This window comes from Mixophyes fleayi, chromosome 3 (genome assembly GCF_038048845.1).
Source record: "Mixophyes fleayi isolate aMixFle1 chromosome 3, aMixFle1.hap1, whole genome shotgun sequence".
Lineage (NCBI taxonomy): Eukaryota > Metazoa > Chordata > Amphibia > Anura > Limnodynastidae > Mixophyes > Mixophyes fleayi.
The window spans coordinates 116777571-116798192 of NC_134404.1; the positions used below are offsets into that span (position 1 = coordinate 116777571).

Here is a 20622-nt window from a genome sequence, read left to right on the forward strand (position 1 = left end):
TAATGAAGTTGAGAATTGTGGGAGTGAGCTTACATGCTGTTTTTATCTGTGTTAAAATGGCGCTGATGAATGTTCTCAGAAATCAGGAGGGTTTGTTATGCCTTTAAAGAAATGTTACGAGATAAAATGTCGTCTGTGAGCGAGACTTAAGTGAATATATTTTTACTTTGAACACGAAAATCACAGAATCTAGAAATATGTGTGAATATTTGGTCACGGGAGAGAGATTTTGTTGAGAAAATGTTGAATGATTTACAGACACAATGTATTGTGTCTAACGAGAGTACTCTGATTTATGAGACAGTGCTGCTTTTAAAATGGTTGAATACTTGGAACCAAGATTCCAGATTGAATGTTTCTAAACCCGGAAATTTAATTAGTGTCATTTAAAAGGGCTGTACTAAGAGATGATAAGAAAGGAGTGGCTTTGAACACTCGCCCAGGTCTCGTCACTTTGACATTCTCTATTTGTGAAATTAGGGACTGCCCCTTTGAGGAAATCAAGGCATGGAACGCATAGCGTCACAGTTAAGCTTTTAGCAGCTGTTCACTGGTTACCTGATAACAGTATACACGCATGTTACAGTTACAGTAATTCCTAGTAAATAAATGTTAATCTCTATGCAAAAGTTTTTTTATTCACAGGTCTCCAGCTGCAAAGACCCATTAGGCAATCCAGATTGCATTGATTTAACTTCCAATGCACCATCTTTGCACCACAACAAACATAAGTATAAACTAATGAAGGATTTAAATAACGTAAACTCTTCTGAGTAATGATTACCTTGTTTTGGAAGAGATATTAGAGTTTATGTGCTATTCACATAGCAAATGCATGAACTAGGTGGTTTTTCTGTATGTGCAGAAAGCAAAAGGTTTTTATTTGTATCCTCATTACAGTTTTGAGTAAATCAGTGTTTGTAAAGACATTTACTGCCCTTATTTACTGTGCTATAATTGTCATATACTGTAAATAATTCTTTTTATTGTGGGTATGGTAATGCATTGATGGGAATTCTATATTTTTACAGAAATGAAAAAGATTTAAGACTTTAAGAGCAATTGTATGTGCTCCTGCATTAGCACTTCTGGATCATAGCAAGCCATTTATACTCTCCTCTGAGCAGAACCAAATGTTTAACCAATTTTAAGCTGAAATAACTTCAGCGCCAGCACTGGCTTTGCCAGATTATGACAAGCCTTTCACATTATTTTGTTATGAAGTCAGTGCACATGTACAAGGAGTACTGACACAAATACATGGTCGCAAGCTAAGGTCACTTGCATACTACTCTGCTTTAGTGCTTGAAAAGAGTATAGATATTGTGCTAGGACACCCAGTTACCTTAACGGTATCGTACGTTGTGACAGAAACCAAGCACAAGCAAAACATTTGTTACCTGCCAGATTTACTAAGTATGAAGATATACAGCACAAAGGACATTCCCTCCTATTGTGAAATGAGTGACATATAACACTTGCCGAGCGCACTGTGTATTTTCTTCCTCCCTTTCCTTTTTTATTAGAAGACAAAAAAAAAAAAAAAAAGGAAGCACAAGAGGCCCCAGAGCCTCTCATGTTCACAGATATATGTTAAGACCTTCAGACAAGGGGAATCTGAGTAAACTGTATTTTAAGTTTTTTAAAGGTCCAAGGGAGACCAGAGAGGGGAGTTCATTGATATTAGCAGGAGGAATATAGATTGCACGTTATTTTCCTTTGCTGTGCGCTGTAGATGTGTACTAGACTAGAAAGGAAAGCCAAGTTTGGAAGAACCAGACTCAGGCCCATAGTAATGTATAGATCATTATACATAATTAGAAAATTCTAATATGAAAGTTTAACCCAACCAAATAAAGAAAAGAGCAACCCATGACTACAGGGGTTTATACCCAATGCAGGAATGTGTTTGTGAGTATTGTGGTCCAACACATTATTATATACACTAATAGAACTGATGATGTGGCTTATTAACAGGTTATTTAAGCTAAGTGTTTCTCTTCCAGAAGAATTAAAGTTACCACATCTGTCTTAACCGTTGTACTGTACACTCCATCTAATGAGTGTAAACTTTGTGGAACTCAGAAACCAAGAACCTTTTCCTTGGATTCCACATGCTCCTTACTGAAGCCTATCCTAATGAAGTAGCACTGCTTACTCCCAGTAACGTTACACTTAAGCAGTGCACAATGTTGAATCCTGCTGCCTTATTGCAGCAAGTTTCAAAAGATGGGAGAAGTACCTGTATATATTGGGGTTACCCTAGGGATTTGGGGGAATTCCATTCCAGCTTGAACAGAAAGAAAGGAAAAAAAAAAAAATGCAAACAAAATTTTTCTGAACATGATTGCATAGAACTAATGAAACAAGAATCTCTGGTTTTATCTCACATTAAAGATAAACCATTACCAGATGCAGACATCACTCTTTTTGTAGATGGTTCACACTATCACATAGATCCTGTCCCGTATACAGGGTGTGCTGTAACCACACACACAGAAATAGTGATTCAACAGACTCTACCGAGTCACATGTCAGCACAAGAAGCTGAACTAAAGGCCCTGACACTTGCATGCATATATGAAAAAGGACAAAGAGTAAATATTTACACTGATTCAAGTTATGCATTTGTAATTGCGCATGATTATGGCCCTGTATGGAAAAGTAGGGACCTTATGGGTTCAGCAAGCAAACCAGTCAATATGATGAACATACCAGGGCATTGTTCACTGCATTCCAGCTGTCCTCCAAACAGTGATGAAGATGAAGACACACACAGAGATACTACCCCCGAAGCTAAGTGAAATAGACCAGGCCGCACGAGAAGCCGCCATAGCCCCAGTACCCCAAGGGGAGTCTATTTACATGGTGACCCCCTGACCCCTGTTTGACCAGAGCACACTCCAACTTATGGAAAGACAAGCAACAGAAAATAAGAAAAAGACTTGGGCAATACATGGAGCACTAGAAGTGCAAGGAGTGGTGTAAAGGTCAGCGTTTGTGTCTGCCAAAAGTAGTTTATCCCATTATGGCCAATATAGCACACGAGAAAGTGCATCTGGGAAAAGATGCTATGGTTGTACTCACTAGCAGCTTATGGATAGTACCAGGGTTCGCCCAAGCAGCACAGTCGTTAGTGGCAGAATGCCTAGTCTGTGCACAAAGTAACCCGAGCAAGTCTGTCCTATGGAAAAGCACACCCCAGACATAATATCCCTATAAGAGGATACAGATAGACTTTATAACTTCCCAAATGCTCGGGCTTTGAGAATGTGCTTGTCTGTGTCAACTTCTTTAGTCACTGGCTGGAGACATGGCTGTATAGAAAAGCAAATGCTAAAGCATTAGCCAAGAAAATTGCGAATGAGGTAATCTGATGATATGGTGTACCAGAGGTCATTGTAAGTGACAGAGGGATACACTTTACGGGGCAAGGATTCCAGAAACTATCACACCCCCTACAGATCCCAAAGTTCAGGATGTATGGAGCGCCTTAATGGTACACTGAAATTGAAAATGCAGAAAATAATGGCTGAAACAGGTCTGCCATGGATCTCATGTTTACCTGCACTCAGTAAAAAAATACTGCTAGGAAAGACACAGGTTTAACACCATATGAGATATTGTTTGGCACAGCAAACAGAACAGGCTGTTATTTTCCATAGCAACTACACCATGTATATAGTGATTTGTTGAATTATGTTGCCTTATTATAGAAACAACTAACTGAAATACATGGTCAAATATTCTCCTCCATTGCAAACCCTAATTTTGATACAGGTACCCATAAACTGCACCCTGGGGGGCTGGGTGGTCGTGAGAAAGCACATCAGGAGAAGTCTTGAACCCAGATACAAGGGTCCTTATCAAGTCCTGTTAACGACTCCCATGGCAGTGAAAGTACAGGAAAGAGACACCTGGATTCACGCATAACACTGCAAAGTCTTCAAATCAGGGGAGTCTTGTTCTGATAAATAGAAATGACTGTCTCATTGTATTGATATGTCTTGCCAGAATAATTGTGACTGAAGTAGGGATTAAGGCCTCCCTAACCCAGTATGAAACAGACAGTTAAGTGACATATTGCCTATGCCACTGTGAGAAACATATGGGAAGGAGTGCTCAACAATTTGCACTCATAGTAGAGTAAACTCTGAAAATGTCTTTGTGCAGATGCATAACCTCATTGGTAAAGTTGTCAGTAATGATTCATGTTGGATATTGGAAATATTGGCATTAGTAGCAAATGGTTTTGCAATCCTGTTGATCGTATAGGTGATAATGAAACTAAATATATGGCTGATTAAGAAGTTACTGACACTTGATTGTTGTCTCTCCAAAAAGGGAACCACTGAAAATCCCGAACCTCTGATGATCACAGAAATTACTTCTGAAACCTGACCAGACTATGAGTGTCATGAATTATTTGGACTAGCAAAGCCAAAGAACTGCAGAGTTTGCAACAAGAAACTACTAAAGATTGAACAAAGGACATGCAAGGCCTGCAGAACTACTATAGACTCATTAACTATCTTTTAAGAAACCATCTTTTAAGAAACCATCTTTTCTAGACATGGACATTTGCCAAAATGCATCTCCTCATAAATCAAGTTAGGACAGGGAGGATCACAGGCTTATTAGTGGGGGATGAGTTGACAGATTCCTAAGGGGACCAACTCTATGCATGTGGCCTCCTACATGTGTATAAGTACCTGCTTATTAAGAATGTGGTTCTATAGATAGGATTAGGTAGGTAGGAGGAGAAAGGGTCGAAAATTGAATAAAAGATGGGAAATGTTAAATATGATTTTTTGTTAAGGCCTCATAAGGCCTTTGTTCAGCCATTTTATTGTAACTTGTATAGAAATATTATTTGCTAGAAGAGATTATTCATTTTTCTGTTAACTTGCAGTTTTGCAATATGTGAGCCTATGGCCTTGAAGTTGAACTAATAGGGAACACCTGAAGAATGTAACCAGTTATGAAAACAATAATGAGCTTCATATCCAGCTGGTAGTATGGGAGCTGTATCCATGGTGTTACACATAGCATATCTCCAACTCCCCTTGAGATAAGAAATAATAGGCTCATCTGTCCTTAGAAGGGGGAGAAAAGTAAACACCTCAAGAATACGTGAGAAAGTTAATCAGTAGCGCTTCTCATAAACTAGTGGTATAAACTATTGTATGCATATGACGTAGGATTCATTTATACAGTAGCCTATAAAAACCTGTATCTTTGTATCAATAAACTAGAGAATATTCCTTGTATACAGAACTTGGTCTGTGTCAATTCTCTCCAGCTGATTGAAGCGCTTCCAGATATACTTGACACCACAGGCAGACTTGGGTCAGAATTTCAGATCTAACATCCTCATTACCCTTGGTCTCCTGGGCACCTAGAGACGGTCAGACATGGTGTCCCAAGGGTGTTACTCCGGCTGGGCACACTGCACTCAGTCCCTGTGTCCTGCAAGCACTTTCTCCATCTGTTGTGCTTGAGCCCCACGTTGGGCGCCATTATGTAACCCCCTGTCACTGTGTGTAGTGTGGGGTGCAAAGGGTACACAGTGCACCTCCTTCTCAAGCCCTGGCTAGCTGATGGGCATGGGTGTAAATGATCAGGGGGTCCCTGCACATGCAGGTGTTTCTTTGTAGTTAGTGGGACACAGGTAATGTCACTTTGGTGCAGTGTAATAGAAGTCACAATAATTTGGGCGCCAGACCATCTCTATAACAAACTGAACTTTTATTTACACTCTTCCTCCAGCACGATAATCATAATGGTTGCAGAATATATACATCTCCTTACTCTCTCCAGCACAGTTCTTAATGAGCAATACGAATATGGTTGCAAATATCTTATCACTCCTCCTGCACAGTTCTTAATGTTATCCAGATGTTAAATAACATAATTTACATGTCTCTTGCACTCCATACTCACTGCAGATCACCCTTTCTGCAGGGGCACATGCATGGATGCTAATAGGCAGACAGCCTCTCCTCCATGCAGCTCTGACACACTCTGTGTACCTCTCAACTGCAGCTCATCCCTCCTCTGCGGGGATGATGTCTCCTGTGCTCTGACACGTCACTCTGTGTACTCTCAGCCTCAGGATCTGACACTACAGCTACCATGCCTCTTGTAGCAGCCCTCACTCCAGGGCCTCTTCCATGCAAAGTGTCCCCCTCTCTCTTGGGTTCTCTATAGTGGCATGGAGTTCTCCCCCTCATCCAGTGCACACATTCCTTGCCCTGGCTCAGTCACCATGCTCAGACTTCCAGGCAATGCTGGGGGAGCCTGGGAGCTTCCACCCCAGGTCCCCAGCTACAACTCTCCTCTTCTCTCTCCCTTCTCAGTTCCTATTCCCCCTTGCTGACAGCCCCTCCTTCCTCTCCCTCAGTCTCCAGGCTGGGCTGGGTTATCCCCATGGTAACCTGTTTATGTAACTTTTCATAAACTATTAGCTTACCCTCTAGGTGACCCCTCCTGAATTCACTGAGGTAGAGGTTTAACTAAAACACCACTAGGGGGGTGTTACATATATTTCATTGATGTTTTATATTAATATATTTATTTATTGTTTATTTATTAGAATTCTTTTAAAAGCAAATTTATGTGTTGTCTTTTTGGGCTCCTTTTGAAACTATGTTCAGACAACTTGGGATCTATTTATTAAGGGGCGAACTCTGAGAGAGGGTAGGAATTGGGCCGTATTCACACAACCGCTCTATAGTTAGCGATGGAAGTTGCCGCAGATACGCCAGTCTGGAGGTGTTGCGCTTGCAGATGCTCCACCCCTGGAGCAATGATCTAATGATCATCAAGAACCCTCTCGGGTGTAAGAACAAAACAGATTAGGAAGGAATTTCCCGAAGTATGAAACTTCCCTGTCGTGAAACTCAACTACCTCAAACACCAATCAGCAGAGGCTTGCACCCCAAATCACAGGCTTCAGCTGTGCAAATGATCAATACCTCCACGTGGATGGAAGAAAACCCCAAATATGTCAGAGCGGACAAGAGATCAAATCAGTAACCTCAGATTACCTCCATAATCCTCATCTCACATTACCCCGGCCATATACCGGACTGTCATATCCAAAACCATCGTCAAAGCCAGGATTTATCTTCACATAATTTGAAACATTTTAAGAACAGGGGGAAAAAAATTTAATAAACAGAAGAAGTGGGAAACGAGAGTGGGTGATAAGAAAAGGATGATGATGAGAGTGGGAAGACAGAGGATGGGGATATTACATCATTTAGGCAGCACAGTGGCTCAGTGGTTAGCACTTCTGGGATCATGAGCTTGATTCCCGAACGTGACCTTATTTGTGTAGAGTTTGTATGTTCTCCCTGTGTTTGCGTAGGTTTCCTTCGGGTGCTCCAGTTTCCTTCCAAAAATATACTAATTGGCTGCTATCATATTGCCCTACTCTCTCTCTCTCTATCTCTGTGTATATGTTAGGACATTTAGACTGTAAGCTCCTATGGGGCAGGGACTGATGTGAGTTCTCTGTACAGCACTGCAGAATTAGTGGCGCTATATAAATAGCTGATGATGATATTGTCTTTATTGGCATGAAGCGATGACATATAACCAGGCTGGCGGACAGAGAGGACGAGAAACGTTTTCTAGATCCTATCTATAGTGATTCATTCATATGTTTGGTAAACTGTTCAACACATAATGAGTCCGCTACACATTTATCGTTTTCTCATTCATACCGTTGTGTCATACAAGCCATAACCCGTACATCACACAGCTACCCCGTCCTCCTAGACACCAGTATGACACATCGGGGCAAATCTCCTAGAACCAATCTCCCTCTAGACAATTATCTGTATCAGATATGAAATAGAACTAGCTCTCTTTATGGATAATATGACATAAAACCTGAATTTCAATGGTCACTTGGACATTTTGTAGACTGAAGTTGAGTTGTCGACCCTGTAGGACATCACCCCAATTCCAACATCACTCCTGATCTGAAGGGACTCTACAGAACTCTAACTCAGGTCATGATGAGGTCCCAACGCTCTACGGGAACTCCAAGATTACAAGTACTTATTCCACTACCAGAAAACTCTAGAAATAAGTTTCTCTGCTTTGACTGGCCACGGAGTAACCCCAAGGAAAATAAAGATGCCTGATAGAAGGCAGATTACATCAATTAGGCAGAATAAACAGAGACCTAGGGCCCTGATACAGTGTGGTCTGATGATGACTACATGTGACTGTTAGCCTAATATATTGACCAGTCACCCCATACAGCACACTGTACGCACCCTCCCCCATATTTATAAGGAGCCTTGTTATCACTGCTTATGTTTGAGGAGCTACAACCTGTGCGGGGCTGGACAGGTGAGAGGTCAGATGTGTATGGACGGGAGCAGTTGGTCAAGGCTTTGAAGCTGAGGTTGACCTGCTGTAGGTGGATTGAAGGTTACGGGGAGAGAGTAGGGATCTGCAGAGACTTCCAGTGGATGTACAGCAACACAGGAGGAAGAGGAGGCTCACAGCATCTAAGCAGCTAAGGTGGCTGCAGTGACAGATGGGGGCAACGCCGGACAGGAGGAGGTTGCAGTAGTCCAGGCGGGAGATAATAGGAAAATGGAAAAGGGTTTTGGTAACATCCAGATTGATGACGGGACATAAACAGGGACTGAATATGAGGCTTAAAGCTGGAGGCCGAGTCAAGGATGACACCAAGACAGCGACATGGGGAACTCTATGTATCATGGTGGAAATGGTGGAGCAGCTGGACACATAAATATGGATAAAAGGGACACATGGGAGGACAGGTAGGTGGATGTCGTCTGCATAGAGGATGAAGCAGCGGATAAGGTGCAGAGAGAAGAGGTGTAAAGAGAGAAAAACAGAGGTTCAAATACAGAGCCTTCAGGGGCCCCAACAGGGGATGGATGAGAGGATTATCAACTGGGAGACGATGGGGCCACAGAAAGGATTGTTTGGATAACACAAGAAGAAATGTCAAAAAAAGAGGTCACCAGATCATCACTCTATTGTCAGCTGAAATAATAGACTCCTGGATATTGTGCATTGGACAGTCGGTCATATAGAGAGGTACACTGACCTCCCCCCTCCTCCTAATACACAGACATCAGGACACACTGACCTCTCCCCTCCTCCTAATACAGACATCAGGACACACTGACCTCGCCCCTCCTCCTAATACACAGACATCAGGACACACTGACCTCCCCCCTCCTACTAATACACAGACATCAGGACACACTGACCTCCCCCCTCCTCCTAATACACAGACATCTGTACATTAGGTTGGCAGTGAATGGGTTACAGAGTGCCAGCACCTTTCCTCTCATAGATTAGGGGTTCAATGTGCTAAATCCCCCCCACCGCCACCATGTGAAATGAGAAGCACAGATTAAGACTTGAGCCGTATTTCGCCAAGAGATTATGCCCCCAGCAGGAAATTAAACCAGCGTTGGCAGAGGGTAGTCTGAGCGCCCAATCCAATTCCTTCACACAATCCAAGATCCTCACATTCAAAAACTGTCAGAATCACACAGGGCACAGCCGTACCCCGGCCAGGGATCCCCAGCTGCGCGGCACAGACATCAGTACAGGTAAATCTTACTGCAAAGGTTTTATTATGTAAATCCACAATCTGTGCATGTAATGTGTGAGTGTGCAAATGTGCGTGTTCTGTGTACGTTCAGCTAAACGACTTTCATTTCATTCATGCTGATCTCACATTGTCATTGGCTGCCCTACAAAGCTAGCAATCTAATTTCAGTTCTCAGCCTAGGAATCTGGACGGTATCGCCCTACAAACACCCATCAATGTTCCAAGATTCTTTTTCAGAGCAGAACAATACACATATGTTTGCAGTGTATGACTGTGGCACCATTTGTACCCTATAGACATGGAGGTCTGTTTATAACATTAATATGATTTTCGATTGGTGCTCAGTAATCTCTTTCTTCCTCCGCTCCTCGCCGCCACTGGTTGGCAGCGGGAAGAGGAGTCTCGCCGTTTGCCCAGCCCTTCCTGGGACCCTCTGCGCGTGCCTGAGCCAGCTAGGACCTGGAAGCCCAGACTTGGGGTCACCTGTTCCAGACACTTGTCAAAAAATAATATTGAAATTAAAAAAAAAAAAAAAAATGAATTAAGGAAAAACAGAAAGGAAAAATGATTTATTGTAATAAGCATTGGAACGGCGTTAGTGATCAGAGGAGAGCGACGGTAGTTGTGGGGGTTTGGCAAATAGGGAGAATCCTGTTTTTCGCAGGGGTTAACTCCTTTTGATAAATAGTCACCATCATTTGTTTAACGGCAGATTAGATGTAATTATTACTGTGTTTATGACGTCTAATTTCTTTCCCGGTGGTATTTCTGCCACATCTACCTGGGCGTCGGATCCAAGGATCTACTACTTTCAGTATAAAAAAATATATACATTTTCTAACATTCTCAGAGAGAACGACACTTGTTTTATAATCAACTTATTCATGGCTCTGTGTTACCAGGACACAGAGAAGGTCACGATGCTGTAAGATATAGTCAGCGTCTGGCTGTCCGTCACACAGCCGAGCAATTCTTATTTGCTTATTTTATTTACAGCGACAATTCCCCCCAGTAACGCGACAGTTAACTTCTCGTCCGCCCCACTTTACTAGATTACCCCAGAAATGTTGTATTGGAATAAGCAGATTAGTAACGCGGAATCCTAGAAAATAACGCAACTTTTTAAGCTTATAATATGCCGTATGTGTAACATTTGTCCCAGCAGCTGTGTTATAAAGCGGTCGCCATGTTTTGTGCCTACTGACCTAATATAGCAGTTTTACCCTTGGCTCAGTAAAGAATGTTGGCGCATGTAGATTGCAAGCTCCATGGGCAAGTTTCAAGTGGATTTTCTATGTTATTTGTATTACCTGTTGTAAATGGATTCATTGTGATAAATAATACACATCCAAGTACAATACAGCGTTTATAAAGTGATCTGCGTTCTGCAGCGTTGCACAGAGATAGTTTAACCCTAGTGTGCGTGTGGTGGGGAATATAGATTGTAAGCTCCACTGGGGATCGGACTGATGCGAATGGTTACATATTCTCTGTACAGCGCTGCGCAATATGTAGGCGCTATATAAATTACTCTTATTATGGTTAATCACTTTCCATGCAGGAAGTGAATATATTGATTTATATCCTTGGACCACCTAGAACCTCACATTTGCTTCCCTATCCAGAGCTCAGAACCTGGTTTTATTATGATAAAGTTATAAATCCCAACGTTACCAACGTCCGCTCTAAGTGCGCCGTCGGAGGTAATGATTCTGCCGGCCGGAGAGAGTGCGACAACCCCATTATCAGGAATGATATGAGCACCGAACTCGGTTATAGCTTTATTTTAAAGACCCCTTGTTGATAATTGTTAGAGCCTAGATAATAAGGAAAGAATGGTAATACCCTGTACCGCTCCAGGACATTAGGATCAGCTGGCAATTATTATTATTATTATTGCACTGTACAGAGTATACATAATCACTCACATCAGTCCCTGCCCCATAAGAGCTTACAGTCTAAATTATCTTCCAATAAGTAAACACTGACTCAGGCCCATTAACCTACCAGAGTGCGAGGAAACACACAAACACGGGGAGAACATACAAACTCCACACAGATATGACCATGGTCAGGAATCGACCTCATGACCCCAGTGCTGTGAGGTCACAATGCTGACCACTCTGCCACCATGTGTCATCCACATACATGTGTGGGCATCAGCTTCCACGACTACACAAGTTTAATAAATTTGGTCTTTCAGCAGTCGGGTGTTATGACAATCGTCACCTGTGGTCATACAGACATGACGTTAGCGCACAGCGTGACACACAGAAAGCAGCTTTGGAAGACGCTGAATATCTGAGTCATTAAATGATCTCAGGATACTGTGAGGTTCAGAACCAACAAACAGTACGACACAAAATAAAGATAAACAATGTACAGTTCAACTATGATTAACTGACACCAATTTACCTGTACAGTGCAATCCTGGGAGTAATATGGACACGGGGAGGGAGGGGGGGGGGTATTGGGGGACAGGAGAATCCCCTTCTCTCTGGGGCACAGATTTAAGAAGAATTTCTATAAATGCTTGTGTATCTTTATATAGATATATATATATATATATATAGAGAGAGAGAGAGAGAGAGAGAGAGAGAGAGAAGGAGAGAGAGAGACAGAGAGCGGGAGAGAGAGACAGAGAGAAAGAGAGAGAGGAGGAGAGTGAGAGAGAAGGAGAGCGAGAGAGTGAAGGAGAGACAGAGAGAAGGAGAGCGAGAGAGTGAAGGAGAGAGAGAGAGAGAGAAGGAGAGCGAGAGAGAGAAGGAGAGCGAGAGAGAGAAGGAGAGCGAGAGAGTGAAGGAGAGAGAAAGAGAAAGAAAGAAGGAGAGAGAGACAGAGAGCGGGAGAGAGAGACAGAGAGAAAGAGATAGAGAAGGAGAGTGAGAGAGAAGGAGAGCGAGAGAGTGAAGGAGAGAGAGAGAAAGAAAGAAGGAGAGAGATACAGAGAGCAGGAGAGAAAGATAGACAGAGAGAGAGAAGGAGAAAGAGAAGGAGAGATAGAGACAATGAGAGACAGAGAGAAGGAGAGAGGCAGAGGAGAGACAGAGAGCAGGAGAGAGAGGGGAGCGAGAGAGACAGAGAAGGAGAGACAGAGAGCAGGAGGGAGAGATGCAGAGAGAGAGACAGAGAGAGAAGGAGAGAGACAGAGAAGGAGAGATGGAGAGCAGGAGAGAGAGAGACAGAGAGAGAGACAGAGAGCAGGAGAGAGAGGGGAGCGAGAGAGACAGATAAGGAGAGACAGAGAGCAGGAGGGAGAGAGACAGAGAGAGAAGAAGAATATATGTGACAGGGAGAAGCTGTAAGTGCTTTGGTTTCGGTTGCCCGCTGTGTGTGCGCAAGTACATTACTAATTGGTTTCATGCCTGTAGGTCGCTGCATAATGTAGGTCACCTCTGCCCTCATGAGATGAGCTGCGCTGTGGGGAGTGGGCAGCGAGACCCCCAGCACATGACATCCAGGGCAATGGGAGCCTGGTAACTCTGAGCCCCTAAACCAACACAGGTCCCTGGGTGACCTGGAATCAGCAGCCTGTATGATCCGGGTGAGAGGGGAGGACGCTGATCTCCTGCCGCTGCGGAGGAGAACGCAGAGAAGGTTTCCCAGAGGACGCAGGAGCAGCAGAGGGTGAGTCCCTGTGTGGGTATCTGTATAATGAGGCTACGCAGGGGGCCGAGACCTAATACCAGGTACAGGTGTTACTGCGGTTGATGGGTTTTGTTTTCGCTTCGACCAATACAAGAACCCGGGAAGCCTATTCAGCACGATTTGCGGCGGTATTTGTACAGTCGTGACACCTGTTCTGTTACCGCCATGTGAGGATGGAAGTAACAGAACAAAAGCATTAAAAAAAGGTTTTATTTTCTGAATTGTTTTATCTTTAGTATAATACAATCTATTTTTATACTCTATTTAATATTTTGTTCCATTGAAAGGCATGCTGGCTCAGACATGCACACGCTGGCAATATTTTTGGGGTTGTAATGATAAATAGACCCGACACGTCCGTTACTGTAAGGTTGTAATAAGACGCAGGTCTATTGCGTTCACCCTCTCGTGGAATATAATTTTGCGGATGGAGACAAAATCCCCACTGTGACAGTTGATAATTTAGGGGCTTATTTATCAAAGATAAGTATGTGGACCCCCTCCCCCAAAAAACATGGCAATCTGATAAAGTCCCCGGATCAATCACTCACATAATGTCCTCTACTAAGTACAGACACCACTTCCGATCCATTTTTCATTCTGGTTGCGAAGTTGCCATCACTGCCTCATGTAATAAAAAATCCACAGCTTCACTTCCCTTACAGTAAAGAACCCTTTCCAACGCTGGTAGTGGAAGCATCTTTCTTCTGCATGGACCTTGGTATGAAAAGTTCATTAGACAAAACTTTGGATTGGCCTCAATTAATATGTCTACATCTATTTAGGTCACCTCTAAGGTGTCTTTTGTCCAAAATAAACAACCCCAGTTGTTCTAACCTGTTTATAATTTAACTCTTCCTTTCCCTTTATGTATTAACATTTCAGGTTTCCTTATCTCCTTCTCACATTGAGGTGCCCAAAACGGTACCCTGAAACTGTCTAATTAGTGACTTATTGGTAACACATTGTCCTAATTCATCTTTCTTAAGATTCAAATTAAAACATATCTTGAGATCCGCTTGTATCTGTATACAGACACGCAGGAGTACAAGTTACGTGTGTGAAGTTGTGTTCACACTGCATACGCAGATGAATCCAGCCCCACCTTCGCACCTACCTCCCTTTTTATGCATCCTGAAATTTTTTTGCAGCTGCTGCTTGGCACTGTGCTGCTGTGAAGGGTGCCCGTGGTGGCCACAGCTGCAATTACAGGCAGTACTCTGCTTTCTATTAACTAGTATTCCAAAGTCCTGTCCATCTCAGGTCTCCCGGTCTGTATTCCATCACCTATGTAGGTATCATAGTAACATGTGTCATGTTTACTGGGAAAAGAAAGAGTTCTGTATAAATTAATGCAAAATGTAACTGAAAGATGGCAGCTTAGCAGTTCTCAAAATGGCGAAAACAGCTGAAAATCAATTAATCGCCACAATAACACTAATAATACTAATGCTAACACTAACAGATCATCATCTCTGCAGATATAGGCTCTATAATCTTAGAACAAGAGTTGCACCGAACAGCAGATTCACTACTTCTCTAAGATTACAACTAAGGGAAACGGCTTTAATTGAAAAGGACGGCTGATTTCATTGATAAGTATTAAACAATTGTGCTAGCTGCCAGGTAAATTCAGGTATTTTTAATTTTGTCACATTAAAAAAAGAAGGAATTTTTTTTAGATTTATTTTGACTCAGTTTTAGGACTAAATCCTCTATTGATATTCTAATTCCCACTGACCACGCTCTGGGATAACACGTCCAATTTTTAGTTCTGCAAAGTTCAATTGAATCTGCCAACAGCTCCTTTTTTTCACCGATTCACAACTCACTGTGAATAATTTTAGAAACAGACAAAGACAAATCTGTTCTCTAAAGAGGTTATCAACAGAGAGACATAAGGAGATCATTATAAATAGTGTCCGTTGCTTTTAATCTGATTATCGTTTGGTGGTGCCAAATTTATTACACTATGGGGGGACTTCACTTGGCCGCGTCACTCGTGAAAGTAACGCGTTTTGCACACTATACCGATACTATGATGATTGTGCATATTATTACCATTAGTACGGTAGTTTCAACGCTGATTTTTGCTCGCAGCACTGAGACCCGCGAGTAGAAACCTGCGTTAAACTTACCGTACTATCAGTAATAGTGCGCGGCCAATTGAATTCCCCCCATCGGTGCTTCTTTTCCTTTATCTGAAGTTTTGGGACAAATTCTACTTTTTTTTGTTGTCTACATTTTTCTTTTCTTATCTGATGAAATGTGACGCTTCGTTCTATGTATAATATATGGCGAAATCTATATATATCTTATACCTAAACAGACAGAGACGCTGCAGAAAAAAATCAACTCTCTGCCAAACAGTGGGTGTGAGCCGGCGTGGGGCTTATTTTAGCCGTTACCGATTGTGTCAGAGGCCTCGTCACATGTGATGCGGCCGCCTGTGTGCCCCCCGGGCTTCCCTCTCCCAGCCCGCACCTGCCTATGGTACACACACACCATAAACTACACACAACTGCTCAGACGTTCATTATATCACAGCACACTAGTGATTGGCAGGATTTGTAGAGGGGGGGTTTCCACACCACGCCGCCAGTGGGCGTGACCAGCATGAATGGGGGCGTGGCTATAATTTTAGACAGTGCTTGGCTGCTCCCCAACTCTTCCTATCCCCATAATATACATGGGCAATGCTGCGTGTACTACTGTTAGGTGCACGCAGCTCTCCCTTTTCAAGCAGAGCCGGGTGAAGCGGGAGCAAGGTCCAGCCACCTCAATTATACATTGCCTTGCCTTAGGCTTGGAGAGGGGTTTTCAGGCACTAGGAAACCCCCCCCCCCCCCCTCGGTTTGCCTATGATTGGGTCTGTACAATCTGCCGGATAATCCCCAGATTTGTGACCATAACTTATATTACAGCATCTTGTGCAGGAGTTTAGGATGAATCACGTGATGAATGCACTAGACCTTTATTGTCTATCACCTTATATATTGTGAGTTAAATCAATATCCATAGGAATGTTGTGTATCAATTTCCCATTTCCCAGTAAATTGATAGACGGAATATCTGTGTGTACTCTAAACCCACTGGAAGGAGTCACAAGCTGAGTAGGAGCCGGTCGAGTTTTCCTGTTTGTAATATTTTAGTTTTGTAGATGTCGTCTTGTACTCTGTGGTCATGACCCACAGTGTCTTATTTAAGCTTTGTGAATTATGTGTTGATTACTATAGAATGGGACAGGGGAGAGGGACGCTCGTTAGCTTGTGTTGGTAGAAGAAGACAAAGCTGTTTTTATTGTCCTCGTTCTAATGGAGCGGTTTTCTCTAAGCAGGAATATGATTTAAATGAGACGAGAAGCTTGTCGGAAAATGCTTGTGTACAGGTCTGTTCTCTTCAGCCTGAAGAATGGTTACCGGGCTGTAAAAACACGTGTTGCACTGACAATACCCGTGTGCACACACTCTGAAGAAAAATTAAAATGTATCACCACAAATGCAGCAGTACTGTCTACACGTACACTACAGTATTCCGCTACGTCCTTAAAGAGTAACTGAGAAATGATATGGAGTAACTAACAGCATTATGCCGGGTGCTACAACTTACAATAATAACGCCTGGTAATTAAATTGGGACTTATGCCTGAAATTGCCTGCTTAAAACACAGACAACTCAGAAACACACTGTTGCAGCCATTTGACAGATAGGTTGGATAAGGACTGACACATCTGTAGACACAGAAACAAACTGTGGACTACACTGACTGTTTCCATGGTAGCAGAGGCTTCTACTGAGAAGTTGTCTTTAACAGTCTGTCAAATGGCAGCAACAGTGTGTTTCTTAGATTTCAGCAGTTAATTTCCACCCAAAAGTTATACTAAAAATGCGGACAGATTTAGAGTTGGGAAGGGGAGTGTCTTGGCTCGACTCTAAATTAAAGCTGCAAAATCTGAGCTGGGCCACTCACGACTTCGCCTTAACATTAATAACACCGACCACACCCAAATGTCTTACAGATGAAGTCCCCAGGTTGCTGTCAGCTATGAAGAATGCTAAAATAGTGACTCCTTGGCTTATTTACAGAGCAAAACATCATCAAACACAAACACTACATTTCTAACAGCATGAGCGTTATTTCCTACAGGACAGATAACTACAAGTTCCAGCATGCCCATCTGGCATTTGGATGGACATGCTGGGACTTATAGTTCCAAAATACACAGTTTGGCAGGTCTTGGTTTTAGAGACAAAAGCGTCAAAAACAGGAATTAGGCAGCTGACACTTGTTGGGTGAGTTTCGTGGCATTTTTCACCAGGGGCAAATTAGCTGTCACTGGGGGGTGGAGCAGTCAGGTACTAGGCGTCTACTGCGTGTGCACATACATGTATAGAGCCTGCTGACCGTCTGTGTGTGTGTCTCTTGTCTCCAGTCAGCCTCCAGCCAGCGCTACTCTGCACAGACTGACCGATGTGAAGCGGGTACTCCCAGCGCTCTGCGTGCGTTACAGCAGGATGCGGGAACCAGCCAGACCGTTCTCCTGCAGATGGGCGCAGGGATCCTGTAAGTCACTTTCTCAACCTCTGTTTTTAACACAGACGTCACCTAAAGTGTGATTGTTAATACTAATTACCCCATAGTGTGTAAGTTTATTCAAAGTACCCCCTGATCTGAGCTTATACCGAGCCACGTATGCATTTAAAGTAATCTAAACTGATTCTTGTTCTACATTTTTAATTCTTTGCTTATAAATGTCGTTTTTTTGAGTTAAACATAACAGACTGAAGTATCCCCTTAATCTCAGACGCCTCTTAGTCACATAGACAGCAGATTACTGCAGACTGACTTCCTCACTGTCACTTAGGGTCTATTTATCAAACTGTTCTTTTTTACTTTGCCCCATCTATTAAGGGGTTAATGCTAGTTATGGCCGGAGGTAACTCCAGCCAGTAATCACATTCACCTGGTGTCTCCTGCGATAACTCTCTCCATGCAAAGTGTTATCACCCTCGATACCGGGAGATCGGTAAGTTCAGCCTCACTGCTCCCGCCCAGTACCGCGCACATGTCCAGCAAACTCTCATTGATAAATTGCGGCGATAGGTGGTTTTCTATGATGGCGATAAGCCGCGATAGCACATCCAGTACTATCACCATGTCTTAGTAAATTGACCGGTCAGTAACAACTAATTCAGGTGACATAAACGCATTGTTGGTGGAAGGAGAAGGGCTGTCAGGACACACATGAATTGCAGACACCGGTTGCTGTGACGCACTCTGCGCGCTGGCATTGTAGCCGTTGTATCTCTACAGCGTGCGTCTGAAATACGTGTAATAAAAGCCGTGAAGTGTGTGCATTTCATGCGTGTTTTGTTGTACACGGCTGACCTGACAATCTTAAACATTAGAGATGGGTGAAACCAATGAGATACTAAGCTGATAAAATAATATAATTATCCCTACAGCGGCCATCTTCCTTTTTTACACTGCAAGAATGTTTATGGCACCTCTCTCTCTCTCATTTGCATATTCTGCCACCGGCATTAGGGAGGGGCTGCCAGCAAAACGCATAGGGAGGGAATGGATAGAGAGATATATCAGTAAATAAGATTATACAGCTGCCGTGATTTAGTATACTGTCATTATATGTACTTGTTATACAGAACGTGATTCTATGTGCACCATTAATATGCTGTAAAGTGACTTATATGGAAAACCATCTAAGAGGGCATCCCATCTTAGACAACTTTCTGTTATTGGCATCCGGGAGACCCTGGGGAGGACGGAAGGGGGGGGGGGGAATCTTGTCATTTCTGCCCCGTCCCCGCAATGAAATCATCATTTTGGCTCCCAATGGGCAGGATGCGGGAGACTTGCCTGCTCTCCCGGGAGTCCGGGAGACCTAGCCAGAATTCAGGAGTCTCCATGACATTCAGGGAGAGTTGGAGCATCCCTATGTCCGAGACATACCGTGATCTGGTATAACAAAGTAAATATCATGGGAGAGAATGTTGCAGTAATAACTCTTAAAAAACAAATTATAGTAAAATGTCCCTTTTGCAGAAAAATAGACAGAAACTGGTTATTCTGGTCGTAGTCACAGAGACCGCCTGTGGGTGACGGCTTTGGCTTTTCCCACAGGTGGATAGTTTGGTCTGACACAGGACAGTTTTTGTTTTACATGTCTAAATGTTGGGCGCTATGTGTGTGATATAATCATTTTGAGATCTGACAACAAGTCAAAGGAAAAAAAAATGTATGTTACTGTAAAGCCGCCTAGGACCTATAAATAGCCACAAATGTGCAGAAATATTTAGTTCACACATATATTTATAAATCAACTCAAAGGCTGTTTTCTTAATTACCCTGCACAGGCAGAGACTTTCTGGAATATAAATATATATATATATATATATATATATATATATATATATATATATATAACTGAACATTATAGCAGGTTGCTAGCTGTTGGGGGTTTGTGTACACACATTGTATTTCCTGGTAATTCCTGCAGATTGTGACGCTGAACTGCGCAGCCTCAGATTGATCTGTAATCAGCACAATTGTTCCACTCGTATCTAAGGGATTTTATTTGCTAGCGAGTAAATCCATAGTAGGATATTTATATATAGTGTATTACTGCCCTAAATGGATGTGTTTCTCCCCCATATCTATGTGGCAGGTTGTCTGTCCCAATCTTGGGCTGAAAGCTGTTTACAAAACTATTTGGCAGCTAAAAATTCTTCACTTGGCATCAGGGTGAATCTATAAAGTGGATCGTAGCTCTAAACCATCCAGAACAGTTCTGATTTGCAGACCCTATAAGGAGCCGGGCTCATGAGGAAGTAGGCGGGCCCCCACTGAAAAATGGGCATGGTTGGGTGGTTGTGGTGTGAGTTGGGGCGTGGTTTGCACTAGTCAGAGGGTCGGGCTTATTTTGTCACAATTTTGTCTGAATAGAGTAGGCTTCAGAGCATTTAATGATTTTATGTATATACTTTATAAAAATTGTAGGAGTCAAACATAGAAACATGGCCAGAAATGTTACTTCTAGTTTGCAGAACAATACTCAGCTTTGCTATTTGAGCTTTTTGACTTGTAACAGCCGCTGACTTCTATATGTGACGGATAGGAGAAGAAATACTCCTTTAGGTTTCTAAATGAAGCTAAACAGTGTAAAATCTTGTGTGTCATTTAAGAACGATTGGAACTAACCTGAGCATCTAGTTGGCGGAGCAGAATCTATATGTTTATGTACATTGTATTTCAATGACAGAAATATCTGCCTGCACTAACTGTAAGTGACTGATATGGGGTACAGAATGTTTAAGGTCTTTTGATAAATACCTTCCCC

The 20622-nt window shown here is 42.7% G+C and overlaps 2 protein-coding genes across 13 annotated transcripts in view; one reads left to right on the forward strand and one right to left on the reverse strand.

Annotated features, from left to right (window-relative positions):
- Positions 1–20622, reverse strand: part of LOC142143931 (voltage-dependent calcium channel subunit alpha-2/delta-4-like) — a 56110-nt gene that overhangs the window by 32773 nt on the left and 2715 nt on the right. For 2 of the 8 annotated variants that reach the window (XM_075202224.1, XM_075202219.1), the window contains exon 1: positions 6033–6545. The exons of 5 other annotated variants lie outside the window; for them this stretch is intronic. The gene's annotated coding sequence lies outside the window, so the exon portion shown is untranslated. Of the gene's footprint in view, positions 1–6032; positions 6546–13815; positions 13918–20622 lie in introns of those variants that run through there. One more of the 8 variants, XM_075202220.1, reaches the window with a different exon arrangement.
- The window catches only part of LOC142143933 (uncharacterized), a 454648-nt gene that overhangs the window by 9853 nt on the left and 424173 nt on the right, over positions 1–20622 (forward strand). For 3 of the 5 annotated variants that reach the window (XR_012689609.1, XR_012689610.1, XR_012689611.1), the window contains exon 2: positions 17698–17828. The exons of 1 other annotated variant lie outside the window; for it this stretch is intronic. Coding sequence is in view for 1 of the 4 variants with exons in the window: in XM_075202225.1 (XP_075058326.1) it covers positions 13152–13243; positions 17698–17828 (223 nt within the window). In the remaining 3 variants the exon portion in view is untranslated. Of the gene's footprint in view, positions 1–12620; positions 13244–17697; positions 17829–20622 lie in introns of those variants that run through there. One more of the 5 variants, XM_075202225.1, reaches the window with a different exon arrangement.